Source organism: Pogoniulus pusillus, chromosome 33, assembly GCF_015220805.1.
Source record: "Pogoniulus pusillus isolate bPogPus1 chromosome 33, bPogPus1.pri, whole genome shotgun sequence".
Lineage (NCBI taxonomy): Eukaryota > Metazoa > Chordata > Aves > Piciformes > Lybiidae > Pogoniulus > Pogoniulus pusillus.
In genome coordinates, this window is record NC_087296.1 from 3264729 (window position 1) to 3291833 (window position 27105).

At 47.2% G+C, this 27105-nt stretch overlaps 1 protein-coding gene and 1 long non-coding RNA gene across 2 annotated transcripts in view; one reads left to right on the forward strand and one right to left on the reverse strand.

The window, feature by feature from the left end:
• Positions 1-25884, forward strand: part of CRYBG1 (crystallin beta-gamma domain containing 1) — a 103241-nt gene extending 77357 nt beyond the window's left edge. The window contains exons 15-23 of the mRNA XM_064170229.1: positions 5280-5406; positions 5585-5617; positions 8192-8301; positions 8567-8696; positions 12858-12997; positions 15340-15463; positions 17077-17235; positions 20799-20961; positions 24222-25884. Coding sequence (XP_064026299.1) covers positions 5280-5406; positions 5585-5617; positions 8192-8301; positions 8567-8696; positions 12858-12997; positions 15340-15463; positions 17077-17235; positions 20799-20961; positions 24222-24310 — 1075 coding nt within the window. The 3' untranslated portion in view covers positions 24311-25884. The remainder of the gene's footprint in view (positions 1-5279; positions 5407-5584; positions 5618-8191; positions 8302-8566; positions 8697-12857; positions 12998-15339; positions 15464-17076; positions 17236-20798; positions 20962-24221) is intronic.
• LOC135189648 (uncharacterized) lies at positions 19923-24316 on the reverse strand. The gene is made up of 2 exons (XR_010308189.1): positions 20706-24316; positions 19923-19988 (listed from the first exon to the last, which is right to left on the reverse strand). It is a non-coding gene; the product is annotated as an uncharacterized LOC135189648 (long non-coding RNA).
• Positions 25885-27105: the final 1221 nt, after the last annotated feature.

The window sequence follows — 27105 nt, forward strand, 5'->3', positions numbered from 1 at the left end:
CTGTTTCATGTGCTGTTCTTTGGAGAATTTGGCAGTGTTTGCAGAGATTTTTCAGCACTCTCACTCCTGGTGGCAGTGTGTGGAGTCTTCAGGTAAAACTTTCTGCCCTGGAGTGCAGACTGTGAAGAGCCAAGTTGTTCTGAATGTGTGCTGGAAAATGGTTTTCTTCTCACAGTGAGATCAGATGGCCCCTGGAAATAGTGACTTACATCTTGGGGCTGTTTAGCCTGGAGGAGAGAATACTCCAGGGGGACCTTAGAGCTGCCTTCCAGTACTTGAAGGGGTACTACAGGAAGGCTGCAGAGGTACTATTCCTGAGGGTGTCTAGAGACTGGACAAGAGGGAATGGTTTGAAGCTGAGGGAGAGCAGAGTTAGACAGGATCTTGGGAAGAAGTTCCTAAGCACAAGACTGGTGAGACTCTGGAATAGGCTGCCCAGGGAGGCTGTGGATGCCTCCTCCCTGGGGGTGTTCAAGGTCAGGTTGGACAAGGCCTCGAGCAGCTGAATCTAATTGAGAGGTGTCCCTGCCCATGACAAGGAGGTTGGAGTAGATGACCTCTGAAGTCTCTTCCAACCTGAGCCACTCTAGGGCTCTATGATTCATTAGTTTGCTTTTTTGTTTCAGTACATCAATTGCAGATGGAGTTTCAGAGCCTAGCAGACTGCATCAAAGTATCTGGGGAATCCAAACAAGCATTAGCAGTCTCCAAATGTACACAACTACTTTAGGTAGAGGAACCAAAAGTTGAGACATCCTGTCTCCCTCCCTGCCTGGTATGCAGGTGACTTGCTGAAAGCTCTGCCTTATCCAGCCACACCCTGAACCTTTCTGTATGTTATCTGTGCAATATCTCTGCAAGTTTTGTCTGGATAAAGACTGCAGAACCGAGTTCAGTGCATTCCAGGGGAATGGGTTTCATTTGTATCTGAAGATGATGTGACAGCAGTTTCCCTTCTGCCCGGTGACCTTTGAAGCCACTGTGCCCTTTCGTCTTCTGGAATAGGCAAGGGAGATTCATGGGAAAGAGTCACCTCTGAAGGCTGGGAAACAAGTTGTGGGTTACCTATAATGTCCTTTGTGTAGTTGTGTCTGAGCAGCTGAGATAGGAATCATCCTTGAGTTTGAGTGTTGCAGTAATTAAGAGTGACTCTAATACTCGGATGGCAAAGGCGGCATAGAAGTCATTACAAACCAACCTCCTGTCCCACAGACTGTGCTCCTGCTCCCTTAACCTCACCTTGCAGCCTCTTAAAGATGTCATTTGTAGCAACAAGCTTTTAACACGTTTGGATGCGTTGTTCACAGCAGGTGACTAGCCCTCAGCTCCTGACAGTCTTGTAGGACCTTGCCGAGGAGGTTGTGAGCGTTTGGGGTTTTGCGGTGGTGTTCTCACCAAACGCTAACGTGTCAGAAGGGCTGAGTGATTCATGCTCAGTTCTGCTTGCTAAGAAAATGCTTCACTTTAAACACTAAAGAACTCTTCAGGTAGAACAGTTTTCAGTCTTTCCTTCCAAGAAATCAGTCATAGAGTGATGAATAATCCATTGAGCAATTTCCTGGGCTGTAATGTAGGTGATGCCATAGTGAACTGGTGACAGACTCGGTAAAAGCTTATCCTAACATTTCAAAGTCCCTTTCCTGGTATCATGTGGAAAATACTTCATTAAAGTAAAGATGTAAGAAGCCCTGAACCCTTTCTAGAGAATTTTGAACTACAGGTATCTGGGGTAAGCAGATATAGCAGCAGGAGGTAACATGATCTATATGAGCTGGATTGCTCTGTACTTTAAAGGGTACATCAAAGAAAAGAAAGCCTGGCACAGATAGCACTGAACAAGTTCTAGGCTCAGCTGCATCTCCAAACTGCATGCTGAAGGCAGCCCAGCTCTGCTGGAGTGAAGATTCCATCTAGGGGTTTTGGGCATTGGCTGCATTACAATTTCCTGCTATTATGTTTCTGAAGGATGTTTCCAAGGAATATTTGACCACCTTTGCTAAGCCTCCTGTAAAGACATCCCCAAGAAAAGATATCCTAAGGTGATGAGGACTGACTTTTAAAAACAACATTTTGCTCCTGATCATTCTTCAGAGACTGGCCAAGCATAAAGCTTGGGCAACTTTATTCTCCTGAATTTGAGGCAGGAGAAGGCAATGCAGACTGCCTGAAAATAAGAGAGGCCTTTCTTCTTCTGAGCAGTGTTTGATCTTTCCTTCCAAATTGGCAGAGTTGTAAGCAGTGGAAAATAGAAGTGTTTACTAGCAACAGGGAACACCCTTTACAAGTTTAAGCAGGTACTAAAATCAACTGTTGTACAGTTTTGATTTCCCCTCTGCTGAAAAAAAATGAGCTTATATTTAACAGCTATCAAAATCCCAGGAACTGCATGTTTGAAATATGCCCTTATCCATAAACACACTGAACTTCTGCCAAGACTACTGAAAAAGTCTCTGCCTTTTAGCTGATCCTTTTGGCATTTGGTGGAGGAGCTTTTCTGGCTCTGTTTGGGGTTTTTTTTTCACATAGATGTTCGTGATCCCATAATCAGCCTGGGTTTCCCCTGATCTTCAAGTAATTAGCCCACAGTGCAGATTTGGCTGTTTCCAGTGTACATATGGGTGGTGGTACTAAGGAAATGAAGTGATGAGTTGTTCAGATACTGGAGCCAGAACATAGGCTGGCTATGATATAGGTGTACTTGGGGAGGTAACATATATGAAGCTAGAGAGACATGAGGTGCAAGAACAAACCTCACTTGGAGCTGAGCAGCGATGGCTTTCTCTACATCTCTGGTTCCAGGGGCATGGATGGTGCAGAGGACTGAAGGTCTCCAGGACCACTCTGCCAGCAATCTGGGATAAGGCTGTTGCTCAGCCCAGCTAAAGCAATTTTTAGGGCTAGAGGGTACTAAAACTGCTGTGCTAGAACTCGCTGCCTGTGGGGCAGAGTTGTTGTTACCATGCTGCAGTAGTACTCCCGTTTTTATGGTGCCTGGCCGCTGGGATGTGACTCTTGTTCAGACTGGGAGGTGATGTCTTCTCTCCAGGCCATTCTCAAGTCATGAAGCTGGATTAAGGCAGTGCTGCTGCCTAGAGATAGTCTTGAGGTCTGATAAATGTACACAGGATGTCAGGGATTGGAAGGGATCTTGAGAGACCATCAAGTTCAACCCCCTTGCCAGAGCAGGACCATAATCTAGTGCAGGTCACACAAGAACACATCCAGACTGGGCTTGAAAATCTCCATAGAAGGAGACTCCATAACCTCTCTGGACAGCCTGTGCCAGTGCACTGGGACCCTTCCAGTCAAGAAGTTCCTCCTCATGTTGAGGTGAAACCTCCTGTGCTGTAGTTTACATCCATTGCCCCTTGTCCTTAGCTGGTACTGAATTCAGCTACCTGCCCTTGGCATTATGGCTCTCAGCAGCTTGTGTGGGCTTCTGAATGATGTGGAGAAGGACAAGTGTTTTACCAACAGACCCTGACTCTAGAAGCTATCTAGAAGCTGTGGGCTGACTTGCAGGAAAAATTGGTGCTTAAATCCCCTTGATTTCAACAGAAACATGCAAGTGAGATCCCTTGGTTACTTCTGTGTCCAGGCTTGTTTATAGACAGGGGAGACAAAGCAGCTGCTACCAAGAGATTCTTAGGAGGCCTGTGGCACGTTTTGTCAGCCACTTGATATCACTTGTTTGCAGAGGTGTCAGTCAAGGTAAGCTGCCATGCACTGCAGTTGTACCCTGTCATTTGTGCATTGAAACATCTGAGGAGCATTTGCTGAAGTTGAGGAACCTTCACGTTCCCAGCTTTTGGTGTGTGTGGCATACAGCTGCAGACACACCTGAGACACTGGAAGTGTCTGCTCAATCTCTTGTACATACCAATGTCTCTTTGATGAATCAATATCAGGTGATTTTGAAATGTGCCTTGAAATATGCCTTAAGTAATTAGTGCATAACGAGTTAGAATAATTGATTCTATCTGAGGCAAACCAAGAGATGCGAATAGTGATAAATGTGAATCACTGTACCTTGGCCATGGGCAAGCAATACAGAGTTCATCTTTAAGCACAGACCTGTTGATGCAGCTTTATTTCAGTTTGGAGTTATCCCTCTTCTTACATCTGCAGAGACTCTGGAATAAACTCATTAGAATCCAGTTGCTCAGTGTGTGTTTAGATGGTGACAAGTAGGTGTGAGGTCCTGCATCTAGAATCATAGAATCAATCACGTTGGAAGGGACCTCCAAGATCATCCAGTCCAACCTAGCACCCAGCCCTATCCAGTCAACTAGACCATGGCACTAAGTGCCTCATCCAGGCTTTTCTTGAACACCTCCAGGGATGGCGACTCCACCACCTCCCTGGGCAGCCCATTCCAATGCCAATCACTCTCTCTGCCAACAACTTCCTCCTAACATCCAGCCTGAACCTCCCCTGGCACAACTTGAGACTGTGTCCCCTTGTTCTGTGGCTGGGTGCCTGGGAGAAGAGGCCAACCCCCTCCTGGCTACAATGTCCAGGCTGGGGGATGATGAGATTGAGAGCAGCCCTGCAGAAAAGCACCTGGGGATGCTAGTGGATGAGAAGCTGGACATGAGCCAACAGTGAGAACTTGCAGGCCAGAAGGCCAGTGGTGGCCTGAAGCTGCATGAAAAGCAGCGTGGCCAGAGATGGAGAGAGGGGATTCTGCCCCTCTGCTCTGGGGAATTCTCACACTGAGTACTGCATCCAGCTCTGGAGCCCTCAACACAGAAAGGACATGGACCTGATGGAAATGATGCAGAGGAGGGTCAGACAAATGATCAGGAGGCTGAAGCAGCTCTCCTATGAGGACAGGCTAAGGGAGCTGAGACATTAGGAACAAGTTCTTTACTGTGAGGGTAGTGGAACACGGGGACAGGTTGCCCACGGAGGTAGTTGAACCTCCACTCCTGGAAATATTCAAAGTAAGGCTGGGCAAGGCTCTGAGCAACCTGATGTAGTGGAAGATGTCCCTGGTGACTGCAGGAGGTTTGGACTGGATGACCTGTGGAGGTCCCTTCCAACTCAAACCAGTCCATGATTCATATTGGCATGGGAAGGTGAATGAAGTGTAACTTCCTTGGGGTTTGAAGTAGCAGATGTGTGGTTTCTTTGGGAATGTAATGGCATCACAGCTTGGCACTTGAGGGGAGAAAATGTGTCTTTGTTCTTACATTAAGGCAGCAATAAATATCCAGAGCTGTATTTTGGCAAAGTAACATGACTTCTTCCCATCACCCTTCTCTGCTCCCCCTTAGGTGGGTGGCTTATGAGAATCCTGAGTTCACAGGAGAGCAGTATATACTGTCCAAAGGGCTCTATCCCAGCATTGAGGCATGGGGAGGAAAGAACTGCAAAATATCTTCAGTTCAACCCATCATGATGGTAAGGAGTTAATTTTATGGTGCTTTTGCAGGCTTCTCTGAAATCTCTGAATCTGTATTTGCTTCCTATCAAATTCAGTTTATTTGCATCCTTTAAACACTAATTCATAGCAAACTTTTGTCTGCTCATTATTGTCTCACTAAAATACTTTTTATTTTTCCCCTTCAAACATCTGCAGGATATTGTTGGAAGTGAAAGGGGTAAAGTCAAGGTAAGACCCTTCTCTAAGTGCATGAAACATACTGCATTGTGACCTGCATGAATAAAGAAATGGCTTTTTGTCTAGTGTGACACTCACACGTTTGCAGAGCTGGTTGGCTAGTCAGAGAGTGAGAGCTGCAGGTGAAGGAAGGCTGCTTCCCCCATCTCTTCAGTAAGGCACATTAAGGCCCAAGGGAGGTGAGATTTAATACACAGCTGCCATCAGGACTATCTCAAGGCACAGGCCATGTTTTGCTTCAGGCAGAGAGCTCTTTTAGGGTATCAGTGATTGTTCTGAGCTGGAGCCCACAAGTCTTTATGCAGAGCTCCATGTGCCTGGGTTGTGTTGCTGAGGCAAAGGCTTTACACATTAGATTCACAGATCCATAGAATGGTTTGGATTGGAAGGGACCTTGAAGATTATCTAGTTCCAAACCCCCTGCTATGGACAGAGGCACCTCCCACTAGACCAGGTGGTTGTTCATGCTACAGTTGTGACTTAATTCCTTTTGCACTGAGTTCTTTGGTTAACAGTGCTGCTCATAGTGATTGCACTTAAAGGGAATCAGGTTTGCTCACAAATGCTGCTGAGTTGTGCTTTAAGTTAAAGCCATCTTTGTCAATAACTAAGAGGAGGAAATGGCAGGGAGAACATTTCTGCTCAGGGAGTCAATGTAGTTTTATGTTAAACTGCCTCCTGTGTGCCAGTATTACTAAGCAGGTTTGACAGTGAGGCTGACGGAGGGCATTTGCCATTCTATCATCATCCTGAACCCTTTCAAGTTTGTCCTTGTCCAAAGTTACTTTATTTATTGTTATTTTTTCCCCAGTCAAAATGGTAAGCATGCTGTGGAACTGAAAAAGCAGGGAACAAAGTCTTAGCTGTCTTGTTTTGCTTTCTTAACTAGTAGCATGGCTAATATGCCTGTTCTAGTGGGAGGTGTCCCTGCCTGTGCTGTGCGGTTGGAACTAGATGATCTTTGAGGTCCTTTCCAACCTAAACCATTCTATGCCTCTCATGAATCTCCTGTGTAGGGACAATGTATAAACAGTCTCAAAGCTGCTTATTTTCAGACATGTGCATGAAAAATGATGTTATGTGGCTACTGAGATCTTATCCTAAGGAAACAAAGAAGCAATGGCTTGCAGTCAGCAGCCTGCATCCCTCGTCAGCAGGTTCCTCTCTGGACAACGCTGTGCATGCCCACACTCGTATCTCTGTTACGAGTGAATAAAGCTGGTAGGCATGTGATAAAGTGAGTGACTTCTTTGTGATCAGGGTTAATTACCCTCTAACCAAATCAGCAGCTATGCTGCTTGCACTTGTTGGGGTTGTTTTTTAAGGACAAAAGAGTGTTGGTGATGTATCCTCTCTTACCCTCCGAACAGAGAAAGAGCTGCCGTGACTGTCGCGGTAACAGCCACACACAGAGCCCATCTGCCCTGGGAACACACACCATGCCTGCTGGCACACTGGCAGGCTGTTGCAGCACTGTGCCAAGATGATGCACCATGTGTGTTCTGAGAGACAGATAGTCCTCATTTAGTGGGCAGAGTATGTCCTCTGAAGATGAAACAGATTAATAACCTGAACAAAACAACCCTTTCATGGCCCTCTGGTAAAGCTGTACCCACCCTGGGCATTCTGTGGATGTGTTAAACTCTTCACCAGCAGACAGACCAAGGAGGATCTTTGTTAGTGGTGGTTGAATGACTTGGTGTTTTACTGAGTGATTTACAGCAAAGGGAACCTTTTGGTGGTGTTACCTCGCTGTGTTGTGGAAGGAGTGCAACAACAAAGAGGCAACCAAAAAATAACACTGAAGAGGTCACCAAAAATACAAATAGCTGAGGTGTTTCGAGTATGTTTTAGCCTAATTGTGGGATGTGATGGTTTGGGTGTTACCTGCCTCCCCTACTCTTGTGGAAATCGCCCAGGCTAGGCTCAGCTGAGTTGGAAATTAGAATGGAGCTTTATATTTATAGCTTAGCACAATATACAAACAGATAGTTACAATATATACAGCTCTAGACAGAAATGTTGAATCATAGAATCACAGAATCAGTCAGGGTTGGAAGAGACCACAAGGATCACCTAGTTCCAACCCCCCCCTGCCATGGGCAGGGACACCCTACCCTAGAGCAGGCTGGCCAGAGTTAAAAAGTAATAAACACAGCAGCCCTCCCAGAAGCCAGAGACCCCAGGAGGGGCTCCCAACCACCCTTCCACCTCCTTTCTACCCCTCTACCTTACCCCAGACTTTGCCTTACATTCAAGGTGAGTTGGGAGAATTGGCATGGGGGGTTAGGAAGCAGAGGGATTAGTTGCACAGACAGCAGGTTAGAGAAGGGAGGCAGCCAGAGCCAGAGAGCAACTCTGTTATCTGTGTTTGTGTTCTTTTTATCCATCTCAGCAAGCCTATGAGTGCAGCAGCCAGCACCACTGTTTCCTTTTCACAGCCTAGCATCTAATTCTTCTCAGCAAAATATTCTAGCTAGCTTCAAACTAGCACATGGAGGCAGACAGATGTTACTGAAGGTTGAAGAATGAATTGTTTCTAAAGCTCTTTCTCACTTTCCAAAGGTCCAGTTATTTTCAGAGCCTGAATTCAAGGGCAGCTGCCAAGTAGTTGAAAAAGACACAAGATGCCTTGATTCATTTACTGTGAAGTCTGCAAAAATTCTAGATGGCAGGTAAGTTCCATTAAATGAAGATTGCAAAACCATTAAAATGCCAGAAGTTTGTTTAAAAAAACAATTGCAAGCAGCTCCCTAACACTTGAAGTGGTTTCATGTATGGAGACTTACAGAGAACGATGCTTTGGTCTTCAGCTTGTCAAGGCAAAGCACTGGAAATAACATTTGTGCCAGCAGCTCCTGCTAAAAGGCTGAGGAACACTTGAATCATGTTACCTATACAGAAACCTTAAGAGGCAATTTCTTCTCCTTCTTCCTGCAGCTGCATAATGTATGACCAGGAAGAATTCTCTGGCAGCCAGTATGTGTTAGAAGAAGGAATCTATCCTGATCTGACAGCGATGGGTTGCTCACCCCAAGCACTTCTAAAATCCTTAAGGATTATAAACGTTGTAAGTAAAGCTCTTGGAAATACTGTCAAGTTAAGAGAAGCTCACTGGTGACTCTGACCTCCTCCAACAGGGGAAATGAGCGAGGCTCACAAGCAAGAGAAGGGTTTTTTCCCAAGCTTTGGTTTGGTTTAGGCACTGGAATGAGCTGCCCAGGGAGGGGGTTGAGTCACCAGCCCTGGATGTGTTTAAGGGTCCTTTGGATGTGGTGCTTAAGGATATGGTTTGAGGTGAGTCTTGTAGAGTAGAATTATAGGTTAGACTTGGTGATCCTGAGGGACTTTGGATGTTTCTGTGTGATTGTGTCTGTTTTCTGTGCAGTAGCAGTTAAATGTCTAACTGCAGTCAGGTGGTTTTGACCTCTGATTTTGCAGAAGACAGGACATGATCACACTTCTTAATAACAGTTTATAACTGGAACTGGCTGCCCAGAGAGGCTGTGGAGTCTCCTCCTCTGGAGGCATTTAAAACCTGCCTGGATGTACTCCTGAGCCACCTGCCCTGGGTGATCCTGCTCTGGCAGAGGGATTGGACTCAGATGATCTCTGGAGGTCCCTTCCAACCCCTATCATTCCGTGATTCAGTAAAGAGTTGATGTATCAGACTATTTCCCACTAGGAGAGACCACTTAGACTGGGTTGAGAAACATCAGTAGGACAGGGTGAAGACATAGCTGTCCTGTGGCCCTTGGGTTTTGTGTGTTTAAAAAGCAGGCTTCACCAAGCAGCTTGGCATGAAGGATCTGTCACTGCAAAAGGCTGCTGCTGCCAGCAGGGAAATGCACTCTGAGCTAACCACAAAACAGTGCATCCTTCCAGATAAAGCCCAGCAACACCCAGTGCCATTTGGCAAAACCAGGCAGTGCTGTTGTGCTGTGTGATGGATGCAAACTAAACATTTCCATGTTTTGTAACTTCAGTGAGGAGGAACCAGTTTGCAGATGCCATCCAGAGGGACCTGGGCTTCCACCACCTCCCTGGGCAACCCCTTCCAGGCTCTCACCACCCTCATGCTGAACAACTTCTTCCTAATATCCAGTCTGAATCTCCCCATTTCCAGTTTTGTTCCGTTCTCTCCAGTCCTATCACTCCCTGACATCCTAAAAAGTCACTCCCCAGCTTTCTTATAGCCCTCTTAAGATACTGAAAGGTCACATTAAGGTCATCCCAGAGCCTTCTCTTCTCCAGGCTGAACAGCCCCAAGTCCCTCAGTCTCTCCTCATAGCAGAGGTGCGCCAGCCCTCTGAGCATCTGATCATGGCTTCCCTCTGTGGGGATGTCTTTCTGTAACAGTCTTGGCTGCTGAGTCTAAAAAGTGCCCAGAGAGGAGGGTGTGGCAGGAATGTGGAGGATTTCCTATTCTGTCTGTGTTTTCTTTGGAAGTGGATTATTTCTGAGGCAGTGCATGTGGCTCAAGGGCTGCTGCCTGGCCAGTTGCAAGTCTTGGAGTGCAGGTACAGGTGTGAGGTTCTGAGGGAGCTGGGGCTGTGCTGCTTGGAGGAGACTGAGAGGTGACCTCATCAATGGTTATAAAGATGTAAAGGTGTAATATGTAACAGGCTCCCCAGGGAGGTTGTAGAGTCTCTTTCCCTGGAGACTTTCAAGGCCTGTCTGGATGTGTTCCTCTGTGATCTGTGCTAGATTGTGTGGTCCTGCTATGGCAGGGGGGTTGGACTGGATGATCTCCTTGGGTCCCTTCCAACCCCTAATATGCTGTGATCCTGTGAAAGCTGAGTGGCAGGAGGCTGGAGATAGGCTCTGCTGGGTGACGCCCAGTGACAGCACAAAGGGCAATGATGGAAGCTGAGGCAGAGGAAGTTTCATGGAAACATGCAAAGGAATTGTTTCCCTGTGAGGGTGACAGAGCACTGGAACAGGCTGCCCAGGGGAGTTATGGAATCACCCTCTCTGAAGATACCAAAACCCACTTGGATGTGTTCCTATGTCATCTGGTCTAGGAGATCCTGCTCTGGTAGGGGGGTTGGACTGGGTGAGCTTTGGAGGTCCCTTCCAGCCCCTGACATTCCGTGACTGTGTGAAAGGGCTGAGGAGCCAGAGACACTGGGACATCATGCTGATGCGACTGCTGCTGTTGGGCTCTTCAGCTCTGATGACACAGGACAGTCTAACTGGCATTAACCTTTCACAGTGTGGGGGAGCAGACTGATTTTGGAGCAAGCTGAAAGGCCTCTCCTGGCATTTTCTGTGGTCAGGCAGCACAGCTCAGCTGCTGTGCAGCAGCCTGGACTGCTGTGAAGGCAACGCTCCTGCAACGTTGGCCCTGCAACATCAAAAGGCAGATTAAAGAGAACTCAGGAGCTGTCTAGAAATGGGCAGACATGAGCTCTTGCCTAACAAAGTTCCATGGAAGCAAGGATACCTGCTGCCCTGCGTGCATGGAGCCACCTCTGCCCTGGGGGGGTCTGTCTCCATGCCAGAGGCCAGATGGGTCTGTCGAGACTTGGCGTCAGGTCGGGCGTTGCCCATCCAGCTGGTGTCTTTGGGGCATGGCAACCACAGAGCAGCAGGAAGGAGCTCTTCTGGCTGTGGCATTTGGCTTTATGCAGTCATTGCTGGAAGACCTGCAGGAGAGGGAGTGGCAGGGTCACTTCTATCTATCAGCATAAACTGGCACACCAGGACACTTGAGCTGGATTGACTTTACCCTGAGGGATATCAAACTCTTCCCTCTGAGTTTTCAGGGGCAGGCCTTCATAGTGACAGGTTATTTCCAGTCCAGTCCACCTTGCCATATGGAAAAGAGTCCAAGGTTGGTTATTCATAGAATCATAGAATCAGCCAGGTTGGAAGAGACCTCCAAGCTCATCCACTCCAACCTAGCACCCAGCCCTGGCCAATTGACTAGATCATGGCACTACTGTGGCCGTTTGAGCTAGACTTCTAGCTCAGACATAAAAACATTTGGAACAGAGATGCTTAGAAGTGGAAGAGTATTGGAGTGAGGTGAAGAGTGGAGAGGTGAACATGCCAGGGACAGGCCATAAAATGGCAACAATGGACAAGTTAATACAATTTCACTGGAGCATCAAAAGCTTTATGCCTGGAAGCACAGCTTGGATCTCCCTCTTTGCTGCCTCTGCTGTGCCTGCTGCTATCTTCCCCCGCCACTCTTTTGGCTGCTGCTTCATTGCTTCATTGCTGCTTGACCCCATCCCCATCTTCTTTAAGGTTATTATATCCTCCTTATGCTGTTACATTTCAACTGTAAAAAACCCCACTATTTCGTTTTCTCTGCCTTTTCCAAATTCTCAGTTGTAGTGCATTTACTCTGCTGGGGGAGGGATCTGCTCTGACCCATCACAGTTATCCAGGAGACATTGAAAGTGATGCAGGGAGCTTCATGTGGGCAGAATACCTGACACCATTTGGACAGAGAGGCAGAAGGATCATTTCCCTGTGGCAATCTAGGCAATTTGGTTGGTACAGATTTCACTTGAGTCATGAAGCTCATGTCAGAAGTATCAACCTTCAAGCTCTTGTCTAAGTCATAAGTTCCCATAACCTCTACTGTAAGGGTTGAAAATGAGACCAGTAATAAGCACTGCTGACAAGGCTGTCATCATTTGGAGCAATAGAAATCAACATTATCTTACTCTGTCATCAATTGGAGCAGTAGAAATCAACATTATCTTACTCTATTCAGATCTGGGATGAAAACTCCTACAGGGTTTAGAGTAGGAGGGATATGGCACTGATTAAACTCCTACAGGGAGTGGGGTTTAGAGCAGCAGGGATATGGCACTGATTAAACTCCTACAGGGAGTGGGGTTTAGAGCAGCAGGGATATGGCACTGATTAAACTCCTACAGGGAGTGGGGTTTAGAGCAGCAGGGATATGGCACTGATTGTGTTTTAAAACACAGTAAGATGTGATGCAAGACTCAACCAGAGACATTGGTGCTTGCCTTAAGATAGGGAAATTGTATGTTCCATGTAAGCAGATCACTTTTATGTTTTGTAGAAGGGCTTTTGCTTACTTTTTGGGGGGTTAAGTAACTAATTGCAGAGGCAAACATTACTGAGGGTCTTTGATCCTGAACAGTCAAGAAGAAACCTCTGAAATAAAAGGGATGTGTGCAGTAAGTCTTGCAGTCAGCATCTGGAGTTGTAACATCCTCTAAAAGCGCTTCTCTTCCTCTTGCAGGAGCTGTCTGAGCCCTGCATAGCTCTGTTTGAGAAGGTGGATTTCCAAGGAAAGAAAATGGAATTCAGTACAGAAATCTTAAATCTGCAGTTCCTGGGATACAACCCTCACATAGCTTCACTTCAAGTCCTGGGTGGCATGTAAGTAGAACATCAGTTGCTGGCTCTTTGGAATGACTTTTTTCACCAGAGAAGTTAGAGGTGTTGGAAGCAGAGGAGTATGAAACTGGAATATCATCATGAGTGCAGTTTTTCTCTTACAGAACCTTTACACATCTCAGTTCCACAATTTTGTCATCACTGACCAGTGCCCTGTGCTAGAAATTTAGCTGAGTTTGAATGAAGCTCCCAAGGAAACTGATGTCTTTTCTCACGTTATAAAAAACCAGCTTAGGCAGCATCATAAAGCCAACTTTGTATGCTCTTGGTCTAGGTCTCAGCCATAAAAACAACATCATTCAGTTTGTGATCTGTGTCACCAATTGAAAATGTCTTAATAATTCTTCACCTTAATCCTTTTTGCTTAGGTGTTGTGGACACAGCAGTCCAACAAGATCATGATCTCGTCTGTTTGGGCATTACTAATACCTTTTACTTCAGGAACTGAGTCAGACTGCTGGTTGTAAAGCTAGGAGTTGAGTTTGTTCATAGAACCATAGAATCAACCAGGTTGGAAGAGGCCTCCAAGCTCACCCAGCCCAACCTAGCACCCAGCCCTAGCCAATCAACCAGACCATGGCACTAAGTGCCCCAGCCAGACTCTGCTTCAACACCTCCAGGCACAGCAACTCCACCACCTCTGATGCCAGTCACTCTTTCTGTCAACAACTTCCTCCTAACATCCAGCCTAGACCTCCCCTGGCACAGCTTCAGACTGTGTCCCCTTCTTCTGTTGCTGCTTGCCTGGCAGCAGAGCCCAACCCCACCTGGCTACAACCTCCGTTCAGGTAGTTGTAGGCAGCAATGAGCTCTGCCCTGAGCCTCCTCTGCTGCAGGCTGCACACCCCCAGCTCCCTCAGCCTCTCCTCACAGGGCTGTGCTCCAGGCCCCTCCCCAGCCTTGCTGCCCTTCCCTGGACACCTTCCAGCACCTCCACATCTCTCTTGAATGGAGGAGCCCAGAACTGGACACAGCACTCAGGGTGTGGCCTGAGCAATGCTGAGCACAGGGGCAGAAGAACCTCCCTTGTCCTGCTGCCCACACTGCTCCTGAGCCAGGCCAGGATGCCACTGGCTGTGCTGCCCACCTGGGCACTGCTGCCTCATCTTCAGCTACTATCTACCTGCACCCCCAGGTAGTTGTAGACAGCAATGAGGTCACTCTTGAGCCTCCTCTTTTCCAGGCTGGACGCCCCCAGCTCCCTCAGCCTCTCCTCTTAGGGCTTCCCTCCGCAGCTTCATCACCCTTCTCTGGACACAAGCTGTTAAGTCTGTGAGGAAGGTTAAAAGCTGCCTGGCAGTGTTTTGATAGCTCTGCTGCTGTCTTCTGCCAGTGCTCCAGCAGATCTGCCACATTTCTTTGTGTGTTTTCCTGCTGTTAGCCTCTGCCTCTAAGCAGCTTGTCCCGACTCTCTGGTCAGGGTTTTTTTGCTGTGACTTACATTTTTTAACAACAGATCCCTGTTGCTATTGCTTTGCATTTAATTGTGTTCTTTTGAAGAGGTAAGCTGTCATGGTGTGTGCTAGAGAAAGGCTGTTGGATAACTTAAGACTGCCCTCAAGTGGATAGCTAATACCAGAGCTGGAGAGCAAACCATTTGTCCCATCCAGGTAAACTGGTCAAAGGGTTTCCTTAGCACCCTGAACTGGAGTTTGAAATAGAAAGGCCATAAGAAAGAGTACATCCTCCATAGCCAGAAGCCTCCTTGGGTTTCAGCCTCTTTCACCACAACATTAAACATGTGAGTTCTCTCTTTAAGGCAAGAAAACAGAATCACAGATTGGTTTGGGTTGGAAGGAACCTAGTCCAACCCTCAGCAGGGGCATCCTACACTACATCAGGTTGCTCAGAGGCTTTTTCAGCCTGACCTTCAATATCTCCAGGGGTAGGGCCTCTGTGGGCAACCTGTTGCAGTGTTCCAGCAGCCTCATGGTGCAGAACTTGTTTCCAACATCCAATCTACATCTTCTCTGCTCTAATTTCAAACCATTGCCCTCATGCTGTCACTGCAGGCCTTCTGCAGCCTTCTTGTTAGCCCCCTTCGGGTATTGGAAGGCTGCAGTTAGGTCTCCCCAGACTTACTTTTAGGTAGCAGGACTTCAATCTGTGAACTCCAGGGTGCTCATCTAGGTGTGGCTGATCTACACCAGGCTGTGATTTGATTCTTTCTGAAGCCCTGTTGTAAAGCAGTCCATTGGCTCTCCACAGCCAAATCCTGCTGCTTTGTGGGACAGATCTCTGTTTACTGACTCCAGAGCAGCAGGCTTTGGCAGTAAGAGCATTCTGTCTTTTTTCTTTCTTTCATTTGTTTCCCCCCCTCACAGATGGATAATTTATGAGCACAGCAATTACAGGGGGTGTCAGACATTGTTACCACCAACTGAAATTCCAGACTGGCATCAAGTGAGTGGCTGTCATCAGATAGGATCTCTCAGACCTCTGCTGCAGGTGAGGAGGCCCTGACATGAGATTGTCAGGTGCCAATTTCTGTTTTGTAATGGAGCTGGGGGGGCTGTTGCACAGCTGAGAGCAGTGTCAGTCTTGGTGCACGTCACAAGCTTCAGCAGTGGCAGTTCTTTGCAGCTTCACTTGCAGTAAAAGCTGTTTGATGCTGCTGCCTGGCTCTGCAGTTCTGCTGCCTGAACTCTTCAGTGAGCATATATTTTTAAAGCAAACGACTGAAAACAGCCAATAAAGTTTGGCTACATCATTTTAGCAAGCAATTAAAAGTTAAAGGTTTGGGTTTTTTTTTTCCCTTGTGCTAATTAGCCCCCAGACTGGTCACTGGCTCTCCTGTCTGCATTCATTTTGGAAGAACAAAAGACCTGGATGCTTCAATTAGCAATGATTTTGTGTTGATTTAGGGTGGGAGGTCCTTCCCTGCTTATTACTTACCAGAACAATTTGCAAATCTAATTCAAAACTTATTCTTGTGGTGTCCTTTTCATTTTGTTCTCTAAATAAGGACTATGTGATTTAGTCCAGCAGTCCTGTGAGCTAACATTTGAGATTCATGCTGAGCCAAGTTTATTGAGGATACAGCTTTTTCTGTTACACACATTGCTTCTGCCTGTAACCAAAGGCACTTCTTTGCTTGTCATGGCCTTTGTCTAGCCTTAAGCAGAGTTAGGGATAATATATGTTGACTGCCCTGGCTGAGAGCTTGTCTCAAGGGAAATGTTAATGTGGATGAAGCTGCATCATGAATGTGCAGTTTAATACTTGCTGCTAGTAAAATGAGTAGCACTGCACAAGTGCATCCTTAATGAAAGCTAAAGGCATAGAATCATATGATTTGGATTGGAAGGGGCCTCCAAAGGTCATCTAGTCCAGCAGCCCCCCTGCACTAGATCAGGTTGCTCAGAGCCTTGGCCAGCCTGACCTTCAGTATCTCCTGGGATGGGGTCTCAACCGCCTCCCTGGGCAACCTGCTCCAGTGTTTCGTCACCCTCATGGTGCAGAACTTGTTCCCCACATCCAATCTAAATCTGCTCTGCTCTAATTTTAAACCATTGTCCCTCATCCTATCACTGCAGGCCTTTGCAAACAGTCCCTCTGCAGCCTTCTTCTTGTAGCCCACTTCAGGTCCTGGCAGGCTGCTATTAGGTTTCCCCTGAGCCTTCTCTTCTCCAGGCCGAACAACCCCAGCTCCCTCAGCCTGTGCTCATGGCAGAGCTGCTGCAGCCCCCTGATAGTCTTTGTGGCCCTCTTCAGGGCCTGCTCCATCAGGTCCATGATATTCCTGTGTTGAGAGCTCCAGAGCTGGACACATCTCTCCAGGAAGTTAGCAGAGAGAAGTCAGTGCTGCTCAGAATTAGCTTTTTCACTGTCTGGTGATCTCAGCACATGGGAAAGTCTAAAGCTCTCCATGCAGAACTGCAGATTTTCAAAGCTTGTCTTGTCCTAGACATTTATGAATGAAATTCTCAACTGGAAAAGTTAACCTTTACAAGAGGCAGAGGGAGGCCTGGGGTTCAGCAGTGCACAGCAATTGCTGCTGAGCAGAGCAGGATGCCTTCTGTGCTGAGCCTGTGGGTAAGGAGCTCTGTTGTTCTCCGCAGAAACGTGTCTACTTCAGGCTGAGGAACAAGGAGACAGGAAAATTCATGTCAGCTGATGGGAACTTGGACAACCTGAACCTCCTCAGAATACAGGTTGCAGAAGATACAGACTCAGATGATCAAATCTGGGTGTACCAGGATGGATTCATAAGGTGCCGGGTGAGGTTCAAGTTCCATGTGCATTTTCTTCTTTCCTCTCCAGCAATAAGGCTTCCTGAAATCAATTCCTGCTGAATCCCCTAAGTTCATGGTATAGGCTTACTGCATTTCAGCTGTCACATCTCTTCACAGGTCTGGGGGGTGGGGGTTGCTTGGGTTTGTTTGTTGAACTCTGGCTTTTTTTCAGGTGACACAAACTAGTTGCACCACACCTTTTTATTCCTGATGTAATTGAAAATGTAAGCGTTTTAAGTTGTGATTTACTTTGCCCCTAAGGATCAGCAGCCTCCTAAGTACAATCAGCACCAGATTGCTTTTCACAAGCTCCTTCCACATTCCTGTCCTCTTTCTCCACACTGAAAATATTACAGGGGAGACCTTTTAAGATGCAGCCCCTTCCTGCTCACGTTTTGAACTGTGCACACCTCGTAGCAGGTTGCTCAGTGTAACATAGCTTATATCCTCTTCTGCACTCAGGCAAGCTTAAAGATAAAATCCTCCTCAGCAGGAGGTTTGGGGTTCTCTTTTTCTCTTTATTCTTTCCTTTTTCCCCACCCTGATTATGCCTGCATTTGTCAAGTTCCTCCCTTTTCCTATTCCTCTGTGCAAGTTTCCAGATGAAGTTCTGCTTTTCTCAGAGCCCATAAAACTAACCACTTGTAAATTGTCGCTGAGGTGGTCAGAGGTATGTGCAGTTGATGAGCATGAAGAGTCTCAGGTAGGGAAAGCTGGCCAAACAAAATTAACTTACTTTAATAATGTTAAGCAGCTCAACTGCAAAGAATCATGTGAACTTCTTCTGTAGGACTGTGTAACTTCAAAGGGAGCCATTTATAACTATGTCATCTGTGCTGGAGGGAAGAATCTTACTGTTAATAAGCTAAGGCATTGTTTGGGCATGTTTACAGGACACAGGCAGGGATTTATGCAGACAGCAAAATGATGCAGAGTTAACCTAACAGCTTTAATATCGCACACAAAAGGTTGGTTTCTTGAAAGTGCCTCTCAAACGTTGCACTGAAGTATTCCTGTCGAGACAGTGTGGTGCTACATGGCTTTGGATAAATGCTCCTGGGCTTTGTCTCCATCTCTGGATCTCACAAAGCAGTTTTGCAGTGCACAGAGAACACCCAGCAGTCAGATTGCTGAGGTGTGGCCTGCAAGCTTGCAGGGTTGATCTCAGCTGCCTGAGCCCTTACAGAATTGTAGAATCACAGAATCAAGCAGGTTGGAAGAGACCTCCAAGCTCAGCCAGTCCAACCTAGCACCCAGCCCTAGACAATCAATGAAACCATGGCACTAAGTGCCCCAGCCAAGCTTGGCTTCAACACCTCCAGGCACAGCGACTCCACCACCTCCCTGGGCAGCCCATTCCAATGCCAATCACTCTCTCTGACAACAACTTCCTCCTAACATCCAGCCTAGATCTCCCCTGGCACAACCTGAGGCTGTGTCCCCTTCTTCTGTTGCTACTTGCCTGGCAGAAGAGCCCAACCCCACCTGGCTACAGCCTCCCTTCAGGTAGTTGTAGACAGCAATGAGCTCTGCCCTGAGCCTCCTCTTCTGCAGGCTGCACACCCCCAGCTCCCTCAGCCTCTCCTCACAGGGCTGTGCTCCAGGCCCCTCCCCAGCCTTGCTGCCCTTCTCCAAACACCTTCCAGCACCTCAACATCTCTCTTGAATTGAGGAGCCCAGAACTGGACACAGCACTCAAGGTGTGGCCTGACTGACTCTGGCTGATTTCAGGGGCAGAAGAACCTCCCTTGTCCTGCTGGCCACACTGCTCCTGAGCCAGGCCAGGGTGCCATTGGCTCTCCTGGCCACCTGGGCACACTGCTGGCTCATGTTCACCTCCTGTCTACCTGCACCCCCAGGTCCCTTTGGGTCTGGCTGCTCTCAGCCACTCTGTCCCCAGCCTGTAGAGCTGCTTGGGGCTGTAGTGGCCAAAGTGCAGAACCCTGCTCTGCCACCTGTCTGTTGGAGGGCAGTAAATGCATGTTGCACACACAGTTGTTCTCCCCCACATTTTCAAAGGCCGATTAAGCTCCTGAGCAGGTAGGTACGTGCACAGAGGCAGAACTTGTGCCTTTCCTCCTGACTTATGGACTGAGTCACAGTACTTCCAGCTATGCCTGAGGCCTTCAGGGAAGGGCTGGTTCAGGTAGGTGGGATAAGCAGTGGGCAGGGTATGAAAGTCACTCTGCTCACAGACAGGAATAGCAGATGTGGATTGAGGTCTCCACTCTAAATGGGTTTCTCAGAGATAGGTGAAGTAGTGGCCTAGTGGACTTAATAGCTTTGAGTCATCCAAGTCCCACTGGAGAACATCTTCAGATGCAGATGAGACTTCTGGAACTGCAGAACTCAATTCTAGTCTGTGACAGTAAGAAGTGCCACTTTCCAGAACTATTTAATGATTTAGGGCCACAACACGAGTGGCAGATGGGTGTCTGCTGATGGCTCTGCCACTCATGCCCATCCAGAAGTTAGGAGGTGGCTTGTGGTGATCTGTTGGAAATCACTGCTCACACAGAGCAATGAACTGTAATGTACTGCTGTTCTAGCCTGAATGCTCCTTTTGATTGAGCTTCATTTTAGCCAGATCCTTTTTGGTTTTTAACATAAAGACACTTGCAGACTTTTGAAGTAGTAGTCAGGAGAGAATGTAGAAGAGAGAAGAAAACATCTCGTGCTACACTGCAACATTCAGCACTGTGCAGTTCTGTGCTTTGTCTCAAAAGCCTGTTGCAGGACTAGAAATGAGTAAAAAAATACAATAGTAAGAAAACAGCACAAGAGGAATCAAGCCAAAACAAACACAAAATGATGGGCAGAGGAGCTGGATGGTTCCTATGCGAGGAAGAGATGAAATAAGCCAGAACTTATTAGCGTGCAGAGGGGGCAATTTAAGGGATGATCTGATTGAAGCCTCTGCAAGCACAGGCTGGACAACACCTCCCTTTAATTAAGGGAGGGGAAGATAGGTGAGGTGAGCATCAGATACAATTAGTAGCTGCTTATCAAGTTCTTTTTAACATCTAAATTTTTTTAATAGTAGTAGTAGTTAAGATTTGGACGAAGAGAAGAGTTAAGGTACAGAAGGGTGTTCATGTTAAAGAGTTAACAGTGAACTCAGTGAGTAGTGACTACCGAATTCACCTATGGGACAGAAACCATCTGAGTATGAAAGGTATCAGCTCTGCATGGAAGGCTCTCTGGACTGGTAATTGCTGTAGACTGGCAGAGCTCACCAAGACCAGGTTGCATCCAAGAGCAAAGTGAATGTGTAACCTTCTCTGACATCTGTTAGTGGCCATTGCTAGAGGCAGCTGCTAACTGTCCCTTTGCATCTGATAAAGCAGGGTTAGTTTGATGTGCTTAGGCAGTGGTCAGTGGATTCAGAAGCAAGAATACAAAAGGAGGAGTCCTGAGGTTGGGGCAAAGATACATTCCTTTAGGGCAAGTAGTACCTAGACTCTGTTCTCGCCTCCTATCTGATCAAAAAGCAGTGGGCACCAAAAGTAAGGGCATGCTGAGTAACTGCTGTTGCCCTTCTGCTGCAGCTGGCAGAGGACTGCTGCTTGACCATCGTTGGGAACCTCATCACCCCTGGCTCCAAGCTCGGGCTGTCGTTCGAGCGGAACGAAGACAAACAGTATTGGCACATCAGTCCTGATGGCAGGATCTACAGCAAGATGAAACCCAAGCTGGTTTTAGATATCAAAGGTAAGCAAATGTGTTATCTCATTACGTTGTGTCTTCATCACCTGGTGTTTACAGTGGGTTAGGCACTGGACCTGCCTATAAATTAAGGATGGTGTTACAGTGACTTTCATCTGGAACCAAAAAGGACCCGATGAGCTTGTCTGACTCTGAATTATACAGGCCCTAGGACTCCAATTCATTTTTCCTACACAGAGTTTAGTAACTCACAGTACTTGCTTATCTTGTATCCCCAGCGTCCACTCACTGCAGATATCCTCAGTTCATGTTAGGTGGCACTGGGTGACGTGAGTGTCATTATTTAAAATGCTGAAGCAGGGGAAGCCTCCTCATTACCTTTCATCTGTACAGAGCACATTTTCTTACATAGGAGTTGCAGATGCAATGGCCAAAGGATATTAGGAAGGCAAAGGCAGGCTTGCACCCTGATTAGATTAGACACAAGCAGCACAGAATCATAGAATGACAGAATTTTCTTAGATTGGAAAAGACCTTCAAGGTCAGCAAATCCAATCATTAGTTTCACACTAAGTCCTTGGCTAAACCAAATCCCTCTGCACAACATCTAATCACTGTGAAATGTTGGGGCTGGAAGGCTACAGGAGTGCAGAATGAAAGTGTCCATAGGAGGGTCCTGGTGCTCTGGAGAAATCATAGAATCACAGGATGGTTTAGGTTGGAAGGGACCTCAAAGATCATCTAGTTCCAACCCCCTGCCATAGGCAGGGACACCTGCCACTAGAACAGAAATGGTTGGCTCAGATGTCTGCTTCCAGTGGAAAACACAAACTAAAGAAAGAAAAACACCAGAGTCAACAGTGTGAAGTTCTGAACTCAAGACAGGACTGTCAGACCTGTGAGAAAAAGGCTACCAAATGTCTGCCCAGAACACAACACTGGCACTGACATAAATTCCCTCTACTGCCATGAAAAGCTGGTGGTGCTTAGTTCTAAGCTTAGCAAAAGCCTGCAGTTCAGGGGAGAGCATTTAGTCACAAGGATGTTGCACAGCTTTTTCTACAGTCAGTTCTGAGTTGCACCAGACAAGCAGAAATTCCATTCTGCTGCCTTCAGTTAATCAGCTTCAATCAGTTCTGCATTTGGAACTGAAGGGCTTCACACAAACAGGTCTATTGATCAAAGTCTAGAAGTGCTCCTAGCTTTAAAACGTGGGTAAATATGAAAGAACAAGTACATTCAGCTCACATTTGAGGAAGAGGAACATTACCTGGCATGTTTATGCCAGTTCTGCTGATCCATTCTTCAGCCACTCAGCTCCACCCAGCCGAGCATCAGTCTCCCAGCAAAGGTAGGCAGTTAACTGTGCAGTTTCCAGTGCCACCATGTGGATGCACTGGCACAGCACAAAGCCTTGCCCAGAGCTCTGCCAGCTGAGTCTCTTGTTTAACTGAAAAGCAATCCCATCTTTTCCCAAGGACACAGGCTTACATTCTGACAGACCTTGCCAACAAAATATTTTTGTGCTCACAGATAACTGAGCTGTGTAGCTAATTTTAGGGGTTTGTAGCTGCTGCTTAGGTTTATTTTTCCTGTGGGATTATCTGAACTGCTCCCCCCCCCCTTTCTGAAGTTTGCAAGAATTTCTGCTGTGTGTCTTTACTGATTTTCAGTAATTGCCTGGTGGCAAGGACAGAAACCATCTTGGTGTTAATCAGACCTTTCTGCTTTGAGGCAGTGGCTCCAGAAAGCCTCTACCAAGTTTCTGAGGCAGAGAACAGTGAAGGTGCTTGGGATGGCATTTTCCTGGTACAAAAGAGCTACTCTTAAAGTATCTGTCCATGCAGGACTGCTGGTGCCTGGGATGTCTCTGTCTGATACCTGCTAGCACCCATGTTTGGGCCACTCTTCTCCAGCTCTCAGCTGCTGGCTCATCTTTAACTCATCTGGGGAGAGTGAGGCTGTAAAGATGCAGAATGAAAGTATCCACAGGAGTGTCCTGGTGCTCTGGAGAAATGGTTGACTCAGAGAGCTGCTTCCAGTGGGAATGCTGCCTGCTATTGCAGATGTGTTGTGCTAGATGGATGGATGCCCATGTCCTGCACCTGCAGTCTGTACTGGGTCTGAGGGACAATGTCAGTTCTGCCTATCAGGTGTAGCTGAATGTTTCTCAAGTCAGAATAGTAATGGAGCTCTTCTCTGAGGACATGTTTGGAATTGCATCCTGTGGGTAAGTGAAGCCCCCCTAAGAAAGGGGCTTACTTTTCATTTGGGTGTGCTCAGCTGCCAGAAGGAACAGCTGAATAAGTTGTGATGCTCTGCAAAAGGCATCTTGTGATGCAGCTGGCCAAAACCACAGGATTATCGTGGTGGGGAGGAAATGAGTACCAGAGCTTGTATTGTCTGTTAGCAGCAGGGCTCATTTCAGCACAGACATCATCTCTAGAGCAAAGGGACAACTGTTTAGGGGAAACTGAACAGCCAAGTGCGGTCTGGGGAAGTGGCAGTCTTAAAGGAGCCAAACCTGTGTGCTGGTTTGAGGCTAACTGGAATATTTTCATGAGAAAAAAGATTCTAGGCTGTGAAAAGGAAACAATGATGATGGCTGCTGCACCCAGAAGCTCGCTGAGATGGATAAAAGCAAGGACACAAACATAGATAAGACAGTGTGAGAGTCTCTCTCTGTTGGAGTCAGTGTCTGTGCTTTTCTCCCTGGGCTAATTCTGCTTCTAATTCTCCCAATTCTGCTTCTAACCCCTCTTGCTGATCCTCCAAACTCAACTTTGCACATAAGGCAGACTCTGAGATAAGGTAGAGGGGTGGAAAGAAGGTGGAAGGGTGGTTGGGAGCCCCTCCTGGGGACTCTGGCCTCTGGAGGGCTGCTGTGTTTCTGTATTACCTTTAACTTGTTTCTGTCTAGAGCTGTAAATATTGTAACTATCTGCTTGTATCTTGTGCTAAGATGGGACTACAAACCTTCATTCCTTAACTTTCAGCTGGCTGAGTCTAGTCTGGGTGACTTCATAAGGTGGGGGGCAGGTAACTCCCAAACCTTCACAACCAGACTGTGCTGCAGCATGTCCTTCATTTCCCATCCATCTGGAAAAGCTGAGGTGCTGAAGGGGTGGAGAGGAGCAGGCAGGCTTGTTTCCAAATGAATTCCAAAAGCAGGCAGTGATAAGAATGAGTTTGTAGTGCCTTGGGGAGAAGAGAAACTCTGCACTGGCACATAGTAGAGCTGCCCTGAGCCCTGGAGTAGCTGTGTGTGTCTCAGGGGTAACCTGCACTCTGCCCTCTCTCTGCAGGTGGTGCACAGTACGATCGCGACCATGTCGTCGTCAACACAGTCAATGAAGAGAAGTTAACACAGCGTTGGGAAGCCCTGGTTGTGTAAACCCAGCTGAGCAAAGGTGACATTTGAACCAGCCACTACTGCAGGCACTGCCACCACCTCTGAGGGGCCCAGGATCAACCATGAGAGCTTTCTGTCTTCTCTTTGCCGTCAGGAAAAGAACAAGCAACAGACCAATTTCACCTCCAAGATTATTACCCCTATAAACCCCCAACTATCTCTCAACCAGTTCTTACCTTTTCCTTTCTTCAGCATCACAGCTTAACGTGCCAGAGGGTGGTAGTGTGCCTCAGGCTAGAGTGGAAGAACTAAAGGTGAGAGAGACCCCATGGAGTTAGAGCTGTGGCAGTGAGTAGTCAATCCAGAATAGGCAATATGCATCATGTTAAATTATTGTTAAAAGGTGGTTTGCTTTTTTTATAGTGAGAGAAGGGCTAAAAAAATAACCCCCAAACACTAAGAGTTTCTTTCATAAAGGACTGGAGTGCAGTGTGTGTGTGGGTAGAGCAACCTGGACCTCTGGGCTGTAGTATAGAGAAATATTCACTACTGGACATTAATATATTTGTTTCACTGAAACACTTCTGTTTACTCAAAGTTTAAAGGCTGCTAGCACCCAGCACAACCAAAGAGTTTTTGACTGTGTGGCTTCAAATGTAGTTAGTGCTAAGAGAGTAAGTCCTCAACTAAGGAAAGAAAACACAGATCTTCTCATGTAGAGATGATGTAAATTAATAGGTGTTGGCAAAAGGAACGTGAAGAACTCACCCAGCTTCCAGGCTGTCTTAACCCTGAGCTCCAGGGGGTTTACTTCCTTGCCAAGTCAGATTTTTACCTTTTAAAACCAGTTCCAGCAGGCACAGCCTTCCTGAGCTCCCAAAGCTACAGCAAACGAGGATGCTCAGGCAAGGCAACGATCCAGCAAGAGCAACTAACGCTGTGGTTTCAGCCACTGCCCCTTGGGGTCACCGTGCAGAACGTCAGACACCCAAGGACTTCTGGTGATGCTGGAGAGCAGCAGCTGTGGTGGGCTGCTGGCTCCTGGGCTGAAGTGTTAGGCTGCTCTAATAAAAGGGCACAGGCAAGCCCAGAGAGGTGTCCAGCCACAAGGACTGTGCCTGTTCAACGTGTTACTGGGTTAGTTAAGAGCTTGTGACAAGCAGTGGCCACAGGAGGGTCTTCTGTTGCCCTGCCTGTCACCAGCTTTTGTTAAGGTTTCCTTATTAACGTTGGCAGAAAGGTAAAAATACAAAGAAAGTCTTGTACTGTGCTGCTGTGTTTTGTTCTGGCTTAGACCAGTGTTACTACAAGCTGCTCCTAGGAGCACCCAAGCCTTTGTCTTGCATAGGAAGTCTGTTTAAAAGCAACACTTTCATTACCATTGTCTTGCCTCAAAGGCTACTGGTGGTGCTTTTGCTCTCACCCTAGAGGAAGTGCCTTACTCATTTTTCTCCTTCTGTACAGACCTACTGAAGTTTGGTTGCTCTGAAATGTGCTGCTTTTAGTTCTGCCTAGACAATGTGTTGTTACTGGTTCCAAACAGTGGTACTTTGTCATGTTGATGTGCTCTTGCTATATACAATATAGCATTTTACAAATAAATGGATGTTAGCTAACTTCTTAGTGAAATTGGTTTTAAAGGTAGAAAGCTGAACTTTTCCAGGTAGTTTTGTTTCTGTCCTATACCTTTATCTGTCGAATTTCTCTGAAAGCTAGCTTGTGAGTGAGTATGGGGCTTCAGAAATGGATGCTTCTCCTAGACAAGCACAGATTCATGCAATGGTTTGGGTTGGAAAGGACCTTAAAGATCTCTGCCATGGACAGAGACACCTTCCACTAGATCAGCTCACTCAAGGCCTCATGCAACCTGGCCCTGAACACCTCCAGGGAAGGAGCATCCACAGCCTCGCTGGGCAACCTGTACCAGTGCCTCACCACTCTGACTCTCAAGAATCTCTTCCTAATCTCCAGTCTCAATCTGCCCTCCTCAAGCTTCAATCCCTCTCATGTGTTACTAAAAGTCCCTTCCCGGCTTTCTTGTGGCCCCCTGCAAGTACTGGAAGGTTGCTCTAAGGTCCACCTGGAGCCTTCTCCTCTCCAGAACGAACATCCCCAACTCTCTCAGCCTGTCCCAATAGGGGAGGCTTTTCCATCCCTCTGACCATCTTCATGACCTCCTCCAGTTGTGCTCCAGCAGCTCCATGTCCCTTTTATGCTGGAGGCACCAGAACTGGACACAGTGCTCCAGGTAGGGTCTCACCAGAGCAGAGGAAGAGAATCACCTTTCACTCAACCAGACAATCCTTTAGGCAACATCAGCTCTTACCTAGGACATCTGTTCCTGAATCCCAGAATGTCAGGGGCTGGAAGGGACCTCCAAAGCTCATCCAGTCTGACCTCCCTGCCAAAGCAGGATCACCTAGAGCAGATCACACAGGAACACATCCAGGCAGGTTTGGAATATCTCCAAAGAGGGAGACTCCACAACACCCTCTGGGCAGCCTGTTCCAGAGCTCCACCACCCTCACAGGGAAATGCTCCTACACAGGCAATTGTTGCCCCAGCATTTGTACATGGCGCCACGGTTCATGTGACTGCTGCTTCTGTCCCCCAGTGGAATCACTGCACAGTAAGTGTGCAGCTCCTAATGAAGAGGTTACCACTTACCTGTGCAACTGCAGGGGAAGTCACTCTGCAAACCGTCCCTGGCAAACTGGTAAGGCTGGAAGCAGACCAACACACACATAGCCCCTCAAGCACTTCACCCCCACCAGCAGGGACAGGGCCATGGCAGGAACAGGGGCTCCTGCTTGCTGACAAAAGCCTACCTGCATCAA